This window comes from Mus pahari, chromosome 21, assembly GCF_900095145.1.
Source record: "Mus pahari chromosome 21, PAHARI_EIJ_v1.1, whole genome shotgun sequence".
NCBI lineage: Eukaryota > Metazoa > Chordata > Mammalia > Rodentia > Muridae > Mus > Mus pahari.
In genome coordinates this window covers 48,028,042-48,045,682 of record NC_034610.1, presented here as the reverse complement: position 1 = coordinate 48,045,682, position 17,641 = coordinate 48,028,042, and the positions used below count along the sequence as shown (strand labels likewise).

The 17,641-nt window shown below is 43.6% G+C and overlaps 1 protein-coding gene and 1 pseudogene across 4 annotated transcripts in view; one reads left to right on the top strand and one right to left on the bottom strand.

The window, feature by feature from the left end:
• Positions 1-17,641, top strand: part of Akap7 (A-kinase anchoring protein 7) — a 128,761-nt gene that overhangs the window by 62,534 nt on the left and 48,586 nt on the right. For all 4 annotated transcript variants that reach the window (XR_003842725.1, XM_029533166.1, XM_029533165.1 and 1 more), the window contains exon 6: positions 222-334. Coding sequence is in view for 3 of the 4 variants with exons in the window: in XM_029533166.1 (XP_029389026.1) it covers positions 222-334 (113 nt within the window). In the remaining variant the exon portion in view is untranslated. The remainder of the gene's footprint in view (positions 1-221; positions 335-17,641) is intronic.
• Positions 3,024-3,961, bottom strand: LOC110338449 (annotated as a pseudogene).

Genomic DNA, 17,641 nt, shown 5'->3' with positions numbered 1-17,641 from the left:
ACACATACACACACACCACACACACACACACACACATACACACCACACACACACACACACACACACACACATACACACATACACACCATAAAACGCAAATTGGAAACCGTAATATGATCTTCCTTATAATACAGTTAGTCATTTCTTGAATCAGCCTCTAAATGACTAAAGATAACCGTGTGTTACAGTAGCACTTTTGCGTTCTTTTTAATCTTCTTCAGAGACTGCGAAAAGAACATTTCAGGAAAAAGGCATCCTGGCTGGAGAAAGCAGAACTTTTAAGCCCCACCTGACCTTTATGAAGCTGTCCAAAGCACCGATGCTCAGGAAGAAGGTGGGTGCTCCTATGTACCTCTGGCCTTGGTTTGCAGGGCACACCAGGCTGCAGCGTGGTTAGGGGTGTAAATGATGTTTTGTAATTTTTGGCGCCCTAACCTTCTTGTTCCTGGGACCCTAGGTCAGTTCAGTTCTAACCCAAGGGTGTCGAAGATCTCAGTGTTTCTAGGAAGCGGTTAGAGCTTGTTTGCTGCGTGGTTGTTAGGTGCCCAGTGACACCTCCGATTGCTGCGGCTTCTTTTGCGACTCCTCCCAGGAGAAACCTCTAGATGGCGCCAGAGGTCAGTCGTGCCACCTTCTTGGTTAGGTCTTCTGCCTCCTTCAGCTCTAGGGGCTTTTCCCCATGCTAGCCCGCCTCTAGTCACCTGCCGCTCGCTGCAGTCTGCTGTTCAAGCCCAAGCTGAGGGATGCTTTGAGGTTCTACTTTTTTAGGTCTTTGAGGAATGCCAAAAGACAGCCTTGTGCTTTAGCCCAGGGGTTTCTTTGGCCTCTGTTATAGCAGAATTCCCGAGATGAGCGTAGAGACCAGTGTCCATTCCCTGCCCCGCGTTCTCTCTGCCCTTGTTAAGGCTCGTTTGCAGCTTTATAAAGAAGGTCATGTTTATTCGTAAGTAGGAACCTCCTCCCCACCCCCAACCCCCGTCCCCCACCCCTGCCTCCCCCCCCTGCCCCCCGCCCCTCGCCCCACCAAGTTTAGCATTTCTGTTCTCAGAATCGTTTTCTGTTCATTAAGCATGGGTTTAGGTGAGCCATCCTGTGCTCATGAGCTGTCTACAAACTGCTGTTAAAGACGCCCTCAAAAAGATATCTTGCCTATTGTAGATAGTTATGTGAATAACTGATTAACGTGACCATGAGGCGTGATTACAACAATCCGTTAGGTAAAATGCTTACGTAAGTACTAGTCTCTGCAGCCCTGAGTGACAGCCCGCAGAGCCTATAGACTGCTTCTCACTCACTATCTTTCTTGTTTTGCTGTCATTGGATCGCGGTCTTCCAAGTGGTTCCCCACTTAATCCCAGAGTGAAAGCTGGGTTGTGAAGGTAATTCCCCTATTATAAATGCTGCTTTGTCTTTACGATATTAACTTGCAATGGGAGTACCCAGCGACATTCACCAAATGGATGTTTAATTGCCCAGGTTCTGGATTTCAACCTTTCAGACTGTCTGCATGTGGTTTCTTGGCAGTTGGCTGCTTAGAATCGACTCCCCCTTCTCCCCCAGTGGAAGAAAGGGATGTGGCACCCAGGTTTAAATGCTTTAAGCGAGCTTGCATCCTTGAGTTCTGAGTCCTGTCTCTGCGTCTAAGAACCTGACTTATTTTCAGTCTCCTGTTCTTCCCTCTCACTGGCCAACTGCAGCTCACCCACATTCATTTATAAATACGGGGAGCATCTATTACGAGCCATGATTTGGTAGCTATTACATGCTGGGAATGGTTGCTTAGACCCAGACTGGTAATCAAAATGGAAGGTTTCTGCTTGAATGATGTATGAACTTGAAACCAGGTTGCATTCTGTTTAGATTAGAAGGCCGAATCTACGGAAAATGAATTACCGCATTCTCCCTGTTCTCCATGGAGGAGATGTAACAAGGCCCCCCAGTAAGTGCCTGACAGCACACACACCACTAATCACCGTATGTGTTCTTTTCCCCACGTATGTGCTTACTCTCTCAGAGTGGTTTATCTTTGTTACATCGAATACCAGCAGCAGCACTGTGCGCTTTGGGGCCTTTATTATGTAAATATAAGAATTACTTAAATTCTGTGATGCTGAGACAACCGCCCTGATCTCAGATGTGACGGAGTGGCTACAGAGAGCTCCCTGTAGATAGTGTGGCTCTGTTGGCAACGGGTTGATTCCCATCCTGGGTGGGGCAGGGTAGCAGAGGGTCTCATGCTGCTCAGAAGTGTGCGTAATTCAAGACTGGTGCATTCTCTCTCTCTGGAATATCTTTCACTGAGTTCTAGTGCCCACTGTCAACCTTGTTTTATGATGAGGCCTCATTAAGTTGCCCAGGCTGGCCTTCAATTCATGGTCCTCCTCCTCCTCTGCCTCCCAGAAAGGTGGGCATATATCGCCAGGGAAGCTATTTCTCAAATTTTCTATTCAATACTTTTAAAGTGTGGTTGACTGCAGAGAACTGAAAGTTTACATAAAAAGAGGTGGTGTTGCAGATAGCCCTAGGGCTAATTACATTTGATGCTAATTCTGTTTTTCCGTGAGTGGTTGTGAACAAGGAATGAGTCAGCACTCAGGTGATGTCCTGTAAACCTGCTTCCCACCTTAACTTGTAAAATAAAGGAGAGCTGATGATTGGGCAGATAAAAGGGAAGGTGGAGCAGAAGGTGAGGAGAGAGAAGAAGGAGAAAATGGAAGAGAGAGAGGATGTAGAAGAGGAAGAAGATAAGTGGAGCAGAAGCACATGGCCTGGAGAGACCACACGTTCTAAGCGGTCTCATAGATGTGTAGTGGTAGATCTGCCCAATCTAGACGCACAGCATGTAATCATATTAACTGCGTTGTGTTTTCATTGCCGGGGCATATTTGGGTTGGAGAGTTACAGCAAAAAGGTGGGGCTTCTGACTGCCTGTTTAGAGCCCATTTACCCCTTCCAGCCCTCCAGCTGCCTGACCTGCTGCTTCCCATTGGAAACTACCTCCTGGGCAGTAATGAAGTGCCCTGTCAGCAGCCTCTTAGTGCCCTGGAATCCAAGGAAGTTGGACCTAAAATGAACGATCCTGGACTTGAACCCCTAACTCCCAGTGTTATTCCAGCAGAGAAATATGGTGATAGTGGCTTCCCTCTTACATATGGTGTGTCAATCGCATCAAGTACCTTGTTTCTTATTTTACAGGTTATTTTAATTGTAATTGCACAATGTAGACAGTTCGATAAACTGTTCATAGCCCCATAGCCTGAACCATAGGCACCAGACCTCATCCTATCAGGCCTGCCTGTTTCACAATGCCAGTGTACCTCCGGGCTGTGCCAGGCCTGTCATAAGGCCCAGGCCTCTGCACAGACGTAAACTTCAGAGGTGGCTCTGAGTATGCTCTAACTTCCTCCTGAGGCTCATGAACACTTCAGTATACCTGTGCCCTAGTCTCGCCTTGTGCTTCCCTAAGGCTTTCTCAGCTAACTCTTGTGAGGCAGGCTGAACACAGGCCTCCCCTGTAGCCTTGCCCTCCGGGTGCACAGGAAGTGTGATCTGGTTTGGCACAATTTCCAACCCTGAGAAGAACTGAACGATTTCTTCCTTTGTGTATCCAAATGGGAGTCCCCGAAGCCTCACAAAGCCATCATTGTCACCATTTGGACCACTGTGTTTCACCACCCAATCCATCTCGGTTCTGTGTGACTTGAATACCTCAATATATGGGTGTCCCATGCCTTCCCTGTCTTTTTTCAGAGCCAATTTTTTGCATCATCTTCTGACTCAAGTTCAACAAAAGCCTCACCACTCTGCCTGCCTTCTCTAGTATAAATGAAATGAACCCCTCGACCCCATCATGCATTGTGCAGTAGGAGAGGAAGTTTTGTATGTCCTCAATTGAGCAGGACCAGGGTAGGCCACAGAGTCTGACCACATAGCCCTCACCTCCCTCAGGGCCCAGCATCATGGACACTTTACAGGGCTGATGTCACAAGCTTGGGCAATATTTTTGTAGCTTAACCACCACAGATGCCTTCTGTAGGAAACACTTAATGGAAGATAACAAGTTTTCCAGGGGAGGAAGGTAGAAATGACTTCTCTTTTCAATAAGGAACGTGGCGTATGACCCCAAACTCCACTCAATGCCTTAAAAACCGCAGAGGACTCCGGGGAAAGCCCGGGTACATCTTTTTGTTCTCAACCTGAAATGGAAGTTCAAATGACCAGGGGCAGATGCTTTCTGTGGAAGCAGAGCCCCTAGTGCGTTTTGGCGGGAAGCAGAGTAGAGGGAAAGGTGAAACTACTCCAGGGCCTTCAACCGGTAGTCAACTACACGGAGAGCGCCAGCCTGAGACAGGGCTTTACTAGCCCAGGCTAGCCTCAAACTGAGTCTCTTGAGCATCAGGATTGATTTGTATAACCACACCTGACCACAAATAAAATTTTATATTGCTGTTCCATTTATGGTAGCTTAGACACCTCTCCCTTGGTAAGTGGCTTGCTTTCCATTTCCTTGCTACATTGTGGCAATGAGCATCCATGTTCAGTTCTTTGGGAGGTTGCCATCATCTTAGAGAACTAATTTTTGATGTAGAATCTGAGGTCTGGTGCTCTCAGGGTAGCCTAGACTGACTTTTAGAACAGTGGAGTACCTCTAGTACCTCTAGTGCCATTCACAGTATTTGAGAACATTTGTTAAATCAGTTCTTGGTATAGGGACAGCAAAGATTATAAATAGTGGCTTGTAGAATGGGAACAGCTCTTTAACTTGTCAACCATGTATGCAGCATTGAAAAACATTGTAAAAAGGTATGTTACTGAGGCTGGGGAGATAGCCAGCAGTTGAAGGCATTTATTGCACTTGCAGAGGACTCTGGTTCAGTCCCTAGTGCACACGGTGGCTCACAACATCTGAAACTCCAGTTCCAGGAGATCTGAGGTCCTCTTCTGAACCTCCAGAGACACCAGGCACACACTTGGTGCGCATCTGTACACGAAGATAAAACACTCACTCATACATGTAAGATGAAATATAAATATGTATTCTTTAACCAAGATGCCTTTGTTGCTGACATCGTCATAAATAATCTTAATAAGGAAGTTCTTTGTGCATGAAGATGCCCATGCAAACATTAGCAATACTAGAGAAAGGTTAGGAATGATGTCTATGGTAGAGGGATGTTTAAGTTAGCTATGTAGAGTATACCAATGATTTCAGCATATGTATATAAGGACACTATAACAGTATAAGGAAGTAAATGAAATGTAGAATGTGCACTGTCACTAGAGAGCTGTCATGAAGTTTGGGAGGTTGCTTTGCACAAAATTTACTGTGTCTGTTAATCTATTCCAGAGGTGAAGAGTGGGCTTCCCAGTGATCTCTTAGCCAGTGGTCCTTCTGATGGAGACCTCAGTATCCCTAGATCCATGAACTCTCCTTGGCATATCAAAGATTCTTACTTGGCTAATATTTGCTGGGTTCCAATGGAAGATGGCCCTGGGGACTGCATTTAGTAAGAAGTGGTTATGGGCAGGTCAGATGGTAAGTCAGGAGTGAGGGAAGCCACTGGTTTTAGAGAATGTAAGCTTTCTATCGTCTTGGAGGGTGCTCATTAGTGTCTAGGAGAAACATAATAAAGCATTATCCAGGACAGCCAGGGCTACAGAGAAACCCTGCCTTGAACCCCCTGCCCCCCCCCAAATTTGTTTTTTATTATACTTGTTTGTGTGTATGCACATGTGTAAGTATGTGAATTGCACGGTGCACACACACACATGAAGAGCAGAGGACAATTTACAGGAGTCTGTCCCCTCTTTCCATTGCATGGGTTCCAGGTAGCTAACTCAGGTGATCAGGCTTAGCAGCAAGTGACCTTGAGCCACCTCACCAGGCCACGTCTTTTATATTTTGGTTTGACATGCTAGAGGGACATTTGTAGCCATAATTGGTGGATTCATGGGTAAGGGTAGAGTTTCTGATATGGCAGACAGAAAGATTAAGCTTCACAGAACTGTCGCAGAGGAAGAGGAGAAAGTTCTAGATCAAAGAACCTAGAGACAGTCTACCACAGCCTCTGCCCAGTTCCCTGAAGACCAGACACAGGCTGTTGTATAAACCATCTGTGGAACAAGAGGGAATAGCCCATTCCTGAGATGCTAGGATCAGACTAACTTTGCTAAGCTTTACTGCTAGCATTCACTCTAGTGCTAATGGCCTGACTATGTATAGTTCATAGTCAGTTCTGAGTCACTTTTGCATTATAAGGTACATTAAAGCAAATCTCTTTTTGCCTTGATGGCTTTTTAACTCTAAACATTCGATGACGTCAGATGGATTTACAATTTCTTCTGAAATGCCCTCTCTGCCATCTGTCAGCATGCCAACGAGCACACCACTTGTATTGACCGCTCCACTGTGTTTTTAACGCAGTTTTACAGGTTGGACTGTTGTGTGGTCAGTTTCTATCTATTGATAAAAGCTGAGCCAAGGGTGCGACTGTCTAAAGATTGGAGATGGCACCTGAAAAGGTGAACCTACCCGAGTGTAGACTCTCTGCCTCTGCACTGTGAACATCTTTAACAATCCAGAAACTGTTGAGAGCTCGTCCGTTCCCCCGCAGATTTTGCCATGAGTCAGCTAGCCTTTGCCCGTGGCTGGTTTTAGATTTTTTTCCTAATAGTCTGAGCTTGAATGAAGAATAGGCTGAAAGGTTTTCTGGAAATCTCTGAGCTCAAACATCACAGAATAGAAGAGAACCCTGCTGTTTGTGCTTAGTGGTGAGTGCCAGAGAAACTTGCGGGTCTGGTACTTTCTCAGGTGAGCGAGGCACTGTGTGCACCTCCCTGACATCCATCGTGTACCAGCATCTCCAGCTCACATCACTTGCTGAGAGCATCCCTCTGAAAGGCCAGATTGCTGAGGCGAGCCAGGATGCTGTGATTTGAATTTCCTGTGCCTGGGGCTTCCTCGCCTTCTCTGCTGGTCCTCTGGAGCCATCTTTCTAACTGTAACCCCGTCTCCACTGTGCAGTACCAGCCTATTGCGCGTCAGAGTCATCTGCATATTGCTATTGCTGCTCTGCGGGTGCAGTCAGTCTGTGTCATGTATGTTATAGCATGGCAAAATGCTCCAAACCCAGGCAACCCGGAAGTACTGTCACTCATGGTGTACATTTAAGGCAGGTCACCTGCTCACTCGGGATGTAAATATGGATCTTGGTAGGTTAGGCCTAACTGAAACTTTTTTTTCTATTAAAAATGCAGTGTTTATGAACATTTTTACTCACTAGTATTTGAACCCACAGACAAAAACTTTAAATTTAAATTTTAAAAATTTAAATTTAAGTTTAAATTTTAAAGTAGAGTTTTAGAACTTGCTTTTAAAAGGTATAATAACAAAGTATCTAATCTAATTACTATTACCCACATTTGCTTTAACTCTACTAAATATAAGTGTTGTGTCTCAAATGTTACCATAAGTGAACATGGTTTTCCCCCATAAACAGCCATTTTCAGGGAGTTGGGAACAAGCATGGCCTGGTAGTTAAGTTCATTTTCCTAATCAAGGAAAAAGGAGAAAATGGATTGTTACAGTGTTGCAGAGAACTCGCTGGCCTCCACAGGGTCAATGCTGGGTGGAGGCAAAAGAGAATGTGGGGTCAGACAGTAAAGGCTTATCCCTGGAGTGATGGACAAGCTCATCAACCAACTGCTGCTGTTAATTATAATTACCCCCACAAAGAATTGCTGCATTCTTTTGGAGACCACCCCTTCTCCATAGGAGCAAACAGGAAGGTTGAAAATACTCAAGTGTGATTAATTTATGTTGGACTTATATTCCCCACTCCTAAATGTAGGAGCCACTTTATTGTCACAGTTCACTTGGGTCTCATTCTTATGAAAAGAGAGATAGCAGGTCCTGGGGAGATGGCTCAGTCGTTCATGTGCAAACATAAGGACCTGAGTTGGGTTCCCGCTGCCCATGTAAGAAGGCAGGCCTGGCACAGCTGTAATGGTGGCACCAGCTAGCCATGTTTAGCTACAGGAGTCCTACTTTTGTCCTTGAAGTCATCCTGACAGTAGCATTTTAACTGCGGTATCACCATCGTAAAGGCCTACGCACGACATTATTTTTACACTGACCTCAAGCTGATGGCCTGAGCATAAACTGTGCTCTCTCTTCCAGCTGAGTTAGATTGAGATAGTTGTTTGCACAACTTGGTTTAGAGCAGAGCCTCTCTTTGGACAGTGATAACAGGTTTGAACTGTGATTCCAGCTCCTGTCCAAGAGACTATTCGGTTGACTTCCCGTATTGGTCTCACACTTAGTGGTCAGCCCTCCCTGTTGAAACCCCTTCCAGACTCTTGAATTACACTTCCCACATCAGTGCTTAACCTGCTTGGGCATTCAGAAAACGGACAAACCAGGTAAGTCAGGGCTGGGAAGGGGCCACCTGGAAAGAGTCAGAGCAGACTGGGGAATCCTTGATACTGTCACCACACACAAGCTCCCTGGCAGCTGCTGGATGTATGCAAAGTGAGGATGGGGTACTCAGGCAGGGCAGGGCAGGCTTGTTCTGTCTAGCTTTTGGGGGGCCATGTTCATGCATTCACGTGATGGCACATACCATACCAAACTACATTTTGTTTAATACGATGTATAGGTTATGTAATTTCTTTAGCTCTAACATCCCATGATATTCATTCCTTCTACCTAAGTTTTTCTTGTCCTACTGAGTGGGTGCCAGTCCAGGAAACTGATAGTTCCTGAGCGGGGACAAGGAGGGCACACTGAGCCTGTACACAGGATGGTTGCAGAGTGCTTTGATCCTTTCTTGAAAAAGAAAAAAGTGATGTCTGTGGGTATATTTAAATTATTTGTCTCTCCTTTCTTAAATCCTTGGGCTCTACATTCTCTGTCCTCTGGCTGTTCGCCTCTTGTTTGGAGTGTGTCTGTGCTGTATATGGTAGGTCTGAAGATTTGTCTGTAGGAAATCTAATTTGGATGTATGGTCCTGTGCTCTGAACTTCTGACTGTACATTGCAGGAGGCATTTTAATCACCATACAGATATATTGTGATATGTAGGCCATTGCGACAATGGCAGGTAAAATTAATGTGTCAGGAGTTTTTTGCCTGGCCTTATTTCTTATGAATTGTTAAGTTCGGTTCAGGAGAAGATGTGCTAAAGAACAAAAGCTCAGGAAAACAGATGCGAGGTAGGAAATAGGCTGACTCTAGTTTCTACTCATCCGAACACCTTTCTTTCTGCTTGATGGGATGCTAGCAACTCTTGGAAAGAAGTGCTGGGCCCAGGAACCATGGTCCTCCTGGGGATTTTGTGAAGTGGCTTGTCCTATAGGACTTTCTCTCGGTGACCATCTTCTTTGCCACTTAATGCCACCAAGGAGCACCGGACTCCGTTCAAGTGTCAGGGCAGAGAGAGAGAAGTGCCAAGAGGGGTTCAGCTTTGTTTCCGTTTGCTACTCCCTGAAAGCAGAATATTGTATATAATATAGGTAAAGGCGTTCTGTGTTTCTCTAAAGTCACAAGATCAAACAAGGCCAGAGTGCTGGAGGCAAGTTAATAAATAGAGGGATCATGGAGAAGGTGTACCTGAAAAATCCCATACAGGACTATGTAAACATTCTAGATTAAAATACAGAATAAAGAACCATTATGTGTTCAGGAACCCATTGTCCTAGAACTCAGACTATTTCTGCTGCCATTTGAAATTTACTTGGCTACTTTCAGTAAGAAAGGGGCTTTTTAAATGAATTGAGTCATTTGCATACCTTTTCTGTGTTTAAGTAACTTCTGTGAGTTCTTTTAAAATATTTTTTTATTTATATTTATTATTCATGTGTGCCTATGTGAATGAATGTCACATTCATGTGTCTGTCTACAGCAGCCAGAAGGGAGCAAATCCCTTGGGCTGTAGTTACAAGAGGTTGTGAGCCAGCATACATGGAACCCAAACTCCGGTTGTCTGGAAGAGGAACAAGCGCCCTTGACTGCTGATCTATCTCTCCAGCCCCTAGGCGTTCTTGCCATCTCTCTTCCTTAGGCACAGAAGATGAGAGTCATTTTCTGTGTGCACAGAGTGGTCTCGTGCCAGCATGCTGTTGTTTCTGGGTTGAGAATCCCCAGAGAGATCCTGAGCCAGTAGGTGGGACCTTGAAAGCTTGTGTCAGTCCTAAGGAGGCTTGGGTGGGTCTGAGTTTGCTCAGTTGTTCTGACTGAGAGAAGCTGAGGAAGCCTGTAGTTCACCAGGGATAAATGTTTCCTGCTGTGGTGCAGATGCAACCACGTGTGTAGACTCCAGAAATTATAGTTACAGTAAGAGGGCTAGGGTGATGGGGAATTTCAGACTGACATTTTCCTTATATCTCTATGCCGATTCCATTTTTTTTTAAATATAATTTTGAGTACCAATAGGATAATTTTCAATAAGAATAGTGATCATTAAAAGTAATTTTAAAAGTTTTAACACACCACTGAAGAACAGCCTTCTGCCACTTGAGTAAAGAAGTTATCATTGTTTTTTAACTTGCCAATGCCCAAAAGGTTAGTCTAGTTTGGTTCGGCTCTTAACACATCTTTAACATTGGTTTTAGGTCTTTGTTGCAGGAATTTCTTGAATTGTTCACATATTTCTTTTAAAACTAATTGTCCCCTACCAGATTTAGGATTGGTAAAAATCCTTTCCCAATCTGTTGTTGGCCTTTTTGTCTTATTGACAGTATCTTTTGCCTTACAGAAGCTTTGCGATTTTATGAGGTCCCATTTGTTGATTCTTGATCTTACAGCACAGGCCATTGCTGTTCTGTTTAGGAATTTTTCCCCTGTGCCCATATCTTTGAGGCTTTTCCCCACTTTCTCCTCTATAAATTTCAGTGTCTCTGGTTTTATGTGGAAGTCTTTGATCCACTTAGACTTGAACTTTGTACAAGGAGATAAGAATGGATTAATTTGCATTCTTCTACATGATAACTGCCAGTTGTGCCAGCACCATTTGTTGAAAATGCTGTCATATTTCCACTGGATAGTTTTAGCTCCCTTGTCAAAGATCAAGTGACCATAGGTGTGTGGGTTCATTTCTGGGTTTTCAATTCTATTCCATTGATCTACTTGTCTGTCACTGTACCAGTACCATGCAGTTTTTTATCACAATTGCTCTGTAGTACAGCTTGAGGTCAGGCATGGTGATTCCATCAGAGGTTCTTTTATTGTTGAGAATAGTTTTTGCTGTCCTAGGTTTTTTTGTTATTCCAGATGAATTTGCAAATTTCCCTTTCTAACTCAGTGAAGAATTGAGTTAGAATTTTGATGGGGATTGCATTGAATCTGTAGATTGCTTTTGGCAGAATAGCCATTTTTACTATATTAATCCTGCCAATCCATGAGCATGGGAGATCTTTCCATCTTCTGAGATCTTCTTCAATTTCTTTCTTCAGAGACTTGATGTTCTTATCATACAGATCTTTCACTTCCTTAGTTAGAGTCACACCAAGGTATTTTATATTCTTTGTGACTATTGTGAAGGGTGTTGTTTCCCTAATTTCTCTCTCATCCCATTTGTCCTTTGTGTAGAGAAAGACCACTGATTTGTTTGAGTTAATTTTATATTCAGCTACTGCACTGAAGCTGTTTTTCAGGTTTAGGAGTTCTCTGGTAGAATTTTTAGGGTCACTTATGTACACGATCATATCATCTGCAAATAGTGACATTTTGACTTCTTCCTTTCCAACTTGTATCCCCTTGATCTCCTTTTGTTTCACAGACACTATTGCATATGCCAGCAAGATTTTGCTGAAAGGACCCTGATATAGCTGTCTCTTGTGAGGCTATGCCGGTGCCTGGCAAATACAGAAGTGGATGCTCACAGTCATCTATAGGACAGAACACAGGACCCCCAATGGAGGAGCTAGAGAAAGTACCCAAGGAGCTGAAGGTGTCTGCAACCCTATAGGTGGAACAACAATATGAACTAACCAGTACCCTCAGAGCTCGTGTCTCTAGCTGCATATGTAGCAGAAGATGGCCTAGTTGGCCATCATTGGGAAGAGAGGCCCCTTGATCTTGCAAACTTTATATGCCCCATACAGGGGAATGCCAGGGCCAAGAAGTGGGAGTAGGTGGGTAGGGGAGCAAGGCGGGGGGAGGGTATAGGGGACTTTCAGGATAGGATTTGAAATGTAAATGAAGAAAATATCTAGTAAAAAATAGGAAAAAAACAAAACTAATTGTATCTGGGAATTTAAAAAAATAGCAGAGATCCTGAAAATTGAGCTTATTGTCAGTAGGACAACTCTTTCGTTTTATTAGTTTATGTAAATTGTGATTATTATGACAAATAACAGTAAGATGTTACATCTGTTACAAAAACTCTTAACCTTCATAATGAAATGGCTGTTTCGTTGTTCTGAACACAGTAACCATGTCCCAGGTTGTGAGCTACTGTGAGTTTTCCTATTCCACATCTCTCACCGCATTAAAGACGGATTTGGATGCTCAGTAATAGAAGTCTGAATGCCCTTTGGCACATTTTAAATTATGTACATCATTGAGTTGATGTTGATGATGCTGCAAGTGCTTCCAGAGTAAATAATCTCTATTATTTATCATGTAGATTGCCGCCATCAGACAATTCTAAATATACTGGAAGGCTCTTGTGGCGGCATTTCTGAGGAGTTGGATGTTTGAGTGCCAAGGTACAGTCGAGCGAAACAGCTCAGAGCTTCACGGCCACGCCCCAAAGGCTGGCAGATGGCCTTGACCATCACTGATCATTTCTGGGGCTGAAAGGATGCCCAAGGGCAGTGAATCTTGAGTCATGTCTAATAATGCAGACAACCTTGGAATCTTCTGTTTGATACTTATTTCCACTAGGGAGTTCCTTCAGAGTATAATATCCTGCCTTCACTTAGAATGTTTTTTTATTTTGACAATTTCATACATGTGAACAGTAACCATCTGTATTTAGCCTCTCTTTCTTCTTTCAGTGTCATCGTGCATGACGAATGTGAGATACTGAGCACAGTTGTATATCTGAAGCCCTTGAAACATATACTGTCCTTGTTAATTTCCAGGGAAGATAACCTTTACATGGGATATTAGACTGTCATCCTGCATCCTTCAAACACCAAGTTTGTCGTGTTCTTAGCACAGCGGTGTCAGTGGTACCCTTCCTTCATAGAGTTTCTCTACCCTTGAAGTCATCTCAGCTCACTTAGATTTTATTATAGGCTGAGTTTCCCTGGGCTTAACAGTTTGAGGTTTTTCTTTGAGCTTTCCTGGCATATTAATACCTTCTACCTTTAAACAGTAGGACACACTCGGAAAGGCAGAGCTGGCCTGTGACAAATTTGGGAGTCCTTGGAAGTCCTGAGCCTGAACAGTGCCATCACACCCAGTCACGCACATGAACTTGAAGCTATAACCTTGAGTGGGGATACGTCTGGGGCTCTCTTGGCAAGTCTCTAGATTCCTTACAAAGATAAGACCTTTATTAGCCTTGCCTCAAGCAACACCTGACTTTAATATAGGCACCAATTTTCTCAGAATGATGACTTTTTGTTTCTTATTTATTTAGTTTTTGAGACAGGGTCTTCCTATATAGCACACACCAGTCCATTTATTATTACCAAAAACCCACCAGTTGCCAGAGCTGGATGGTGAGATGAATTCAGGTTTATGAGAAAAGAGATGGGCTACCCATACCAGCACATTCTCCAGAGAGCAGAGATGAGGCCGGCGTCCCAGTAAATTTAAGATGAAGCAATTCTCACCTATTTCTAGATTCTTTATTAATTTTTTTTTTTATTTTGACCGGGAGACAGAGCTTCAGACTCTCCCAAGGTCTTATGCCTTTCTGAGGTACACTTTCTGTATGGTACGAGCTACGGAATTTTTGTTTTACTTTGCTAATCGAAGTCAACACCTTAGGATGAACACGAGAAGTCAGCTGTGCAGAATTTTTGTAAAATAGTTGGCATTTGTCAGTTATGGCAGTTCACGAGCTGAGGAGGTGGGTTTATAGGCGCTCTTGTCTCTCTCTCATTTCTTCGGGGCCGCTGAGGTGACTTGATGGGTGAAGGCACTTTCTGAAAAGCCTGAAAACTTAAGTTCAACCCCCAGGTTCCACATGGGGAGGAGGGGACCCGCTCCTTCTGAGTTGTCCTCTGACCTCCAAATGTGCACTGAGCCATACCCCATCCAAGTAACTAACTAACTAACTTAATAAGGTAAAAAAGAATAAAACGGCATTTTATATAATGAAAAGAGAACCTAGCAACTGTGCAATGCTGCCATTGTGTTCCTGGGAACTGAGACCCTTTTTCTATGCTGCCACTGTCTGCTGAAGGGACCATTGCCCTTCTCCCTAACCTTCCTCATCTCAAGGAAACACACACACACACACACACACACACACACACACACACACACATACACGCACATGCATGCCCTTGCATGCACACACACAGGCACACATGCACACACATGGGCACACAGGCACACACACATGCATAAATGAGTACACATGCATGCACAAATATAACCATGCATGAATACATGCACACAGAGAGAGAAAGAAAAGCATTTAGAAGACAAGTAAAATCATTTTCATTTTCTCAGAACTTTAAAAAAAATAAAAAAACCACACATCAACCCCCACAGTGATGGAAAGTGACTTCAGTGTGGTATCTGAATCAAGCCTCTACAAAGGTCAACTTGAAGAAGTAAAGGAGAGGCTGGCACTAGATAACATCATAAACCAGATAGACACAAAACACATGCTCTGTTGGGTCTGGAGGTCTTTCCGGTCTGTCCTCCATCCCCTCTGGCTCTACCACTCTTTCTCCCTCCTCCTCTGTGGGGTCCCCCGAGTCCTCAGGGATGGGATTGGACAGAGTCATCCATCCTGTTTAGTATTGAGGGTCCCAAGGTTTCTCACTCTATATATTTTCCAGCTGTGAGTCTCTGTATTTGTTCCCATCTACTGCAGGAGGAAGATTCTCGTGATGGCTGAGCAAGGCATTGACCTATGCGTCTAGCAGAATGTTGCTAGGAGTTATTTTATTGCTGCGTTCCTTTAGCACAGTGGTTCTTAACCTTCCCAATGCTGCAACTCTTTGATAGTTCCTCATGTTTTGGGGACCCCCTGACCATAAAGTTATTGCTACTTCATAACTGTAATTTTGCTGCTGTTACAAATTGTAATGCAAACTCCTATATGCAGGATAACTGCTATCGCACAGAAGTGGAGATGCACGTGTTGAAGTCTGCTGCTTTGGCAGAACAGTAGTATTTGATTTTTTTCCCCCCTAGGTCCCTGGCCTATCTGGTCTCCAGGCAATGTTGGAGATAGGCTCCGTCTCACAGGGTGTGGCTTAAATCCCATTACATACTGGTTGGTCACTCCCACAGGCTTAGTGCCACCATGGCACTAGCGCGTCTTGCAGACAGAACACCACTGTAGATGGTGAGTTTGTAGCTGGGTTGATGTTTACCTTTCTCCTTTGCAAGTGTGCAGAGCACCTTCCTGTACTCTGAACATGAGCTAGTCAGTAGAAGTGAGGGTTTCAGTAAGGCACCAGCTCTACTTCTCCATGTTTAATGAGTTGGACATATTGCCTTCAGCAACAGGGCCTTGCTCTCACTTTGTGGAGAACAACCAATAGCCCTGGCAGTACCCTGAGTTTTTTGAGAGTTCCCAATGGGATCCATATGGCCAGCGACTCAATTAGCTGTGACTCATTTCCTGTAGTAGCAAGTTCATTTGGAGGTGAGAACTATCCAGTTGGGGCCCACCTCCTTTGTTATTAGGCCGTTTCCTTTAGGTAGCCTTCATATATGTGTATATTTTAGAAAACTTCTACTCCGTTAGGTTGCATACGACTTTTTGAATGGCCTTGAGTTTTAGCTGTATCCCTTTTAACCCACCCCTTCCCTCACCCTTATCATTTGTTCCTCCCATTCATTCCGGGTACCCCACCCTCCTCCGCCCATAACTGTCCATTTCCCCACCTTAGGGGGATCCATTCTCTCCCCATCCCAGGTCCCTCACTCTATAAGTAGGCTCTGTGGTTATATGGATTGCAGCTTGCTTATTAAAGGCTCACCAACTAAAATCTACACACAAGCTAATACACACCGTAGTTGTCTCCCACAGGCTGGCCTCTGACCAGATGTTACTTCATATGGTCTGGGTGACCTCACTCAGGTTGATCTTTCCTAGTTCCATCCACTTACCTGCAAATTTCATGGTGTCATTAAAAAAAAAAAAAAAACAGTTGAGTAAGAGTCTTTGGTGTAAATGTGCCATGTTTTCTTTGTCCATTCATCCATTGATGGACATCTAGGCTGTTTCCAATTCTGGCTGCTATGAAAACTGTGGCAGTGAACATGGTTGATCAGGTGGCTCTGTAGTGGGATGAAGTGTCCTTTGGGTATTTGCCTAAGGGGCACATTTATACCCAGCTTCCTGAGGAGCTCTAACACTGATTTACATAGTGGCTGCACAAGCTTGCACTCCTACCAACAATGGGTGAGTGTCCCCCTTTCTCCACATCCTCGCCAGCAGGAGCTGTCAGACCTCTCACTTGTATTTTTCGTCTTGGCCATTCTGACTGGTATAGGGTGAAATCTCAAAGGAGTTTTGAATGATAGTTCCCTGATGACTTAAGGGTGTTGAACATTTCTTTAAGTGTTTCTTGGCTATCTGTGATTTCTCTTTTGAAAATCCTCTGTTTAGATATGTACCCCATTTTTAATTGGGCTGTTTTCTTACATCTAATTTTTTTGGGTTCTTCATAGAACTCATATTGTCCCTCTATCAGGTGTATAGTCATTTTAAAAACATTTTGGCATCCGGTAGCCTGCGTGCCTGCTTTGTCAGATGGTGTCCATTGCCACACAACAACTTTTTAGTTTTATGAGTCTCCACTTATTGTCATTTTTAGTTCCTGTGCTGTGGGTGTTGTGTTTAGAAAGAAAGGTGTGTGCTGATGTCTTCCAGACTATTCCTCACTTCCTCTCCTATCAGCTTTGGTGTATCTGGCTTTATGTTGAATTCTTTGATCCATTTGGAGTTGAATTTTGTGCAGGGTAATAACAATTTATCTATTTGCATTCTTCTACATGCAAACAACCAATTTGACCAATCTTTCTTTTTTCTTTTCACTATGTATTTTTGGATTCTTTATCAAAAACCAGGTGTCCATAGGTGTGAACTTATTTCTGGGTCTTAAATTGAATTTCATTGATCACATGTCTGTTTCTATGCCAATACCATGATGACTTTATTACCATAGTTCTGTAGTACAACTTGAAATTGGGAATAGTGATACCCCTAGCAGTTCTTTATTTGTTTGGGATTATTTTAGTATCTTGGGGGGGGGTTGTATTTCCATATGAAGCTGAGAATTGTCCTTTCAAATTCTGTAAAGAACTGTGTTGGGATTTTGATGGGGATTGCATTGAATCTGTAGGTTGCTTTCTGTACAATGGCCATTTTTAATATATTAATCTTACCAGCCCATGAAAATGTCTCCATCTACTGATATCCTCTTCAATTTCTTTCTCTACTGTTTTCAATATATATATATATATATATATATATATATATATATATATATATATATAT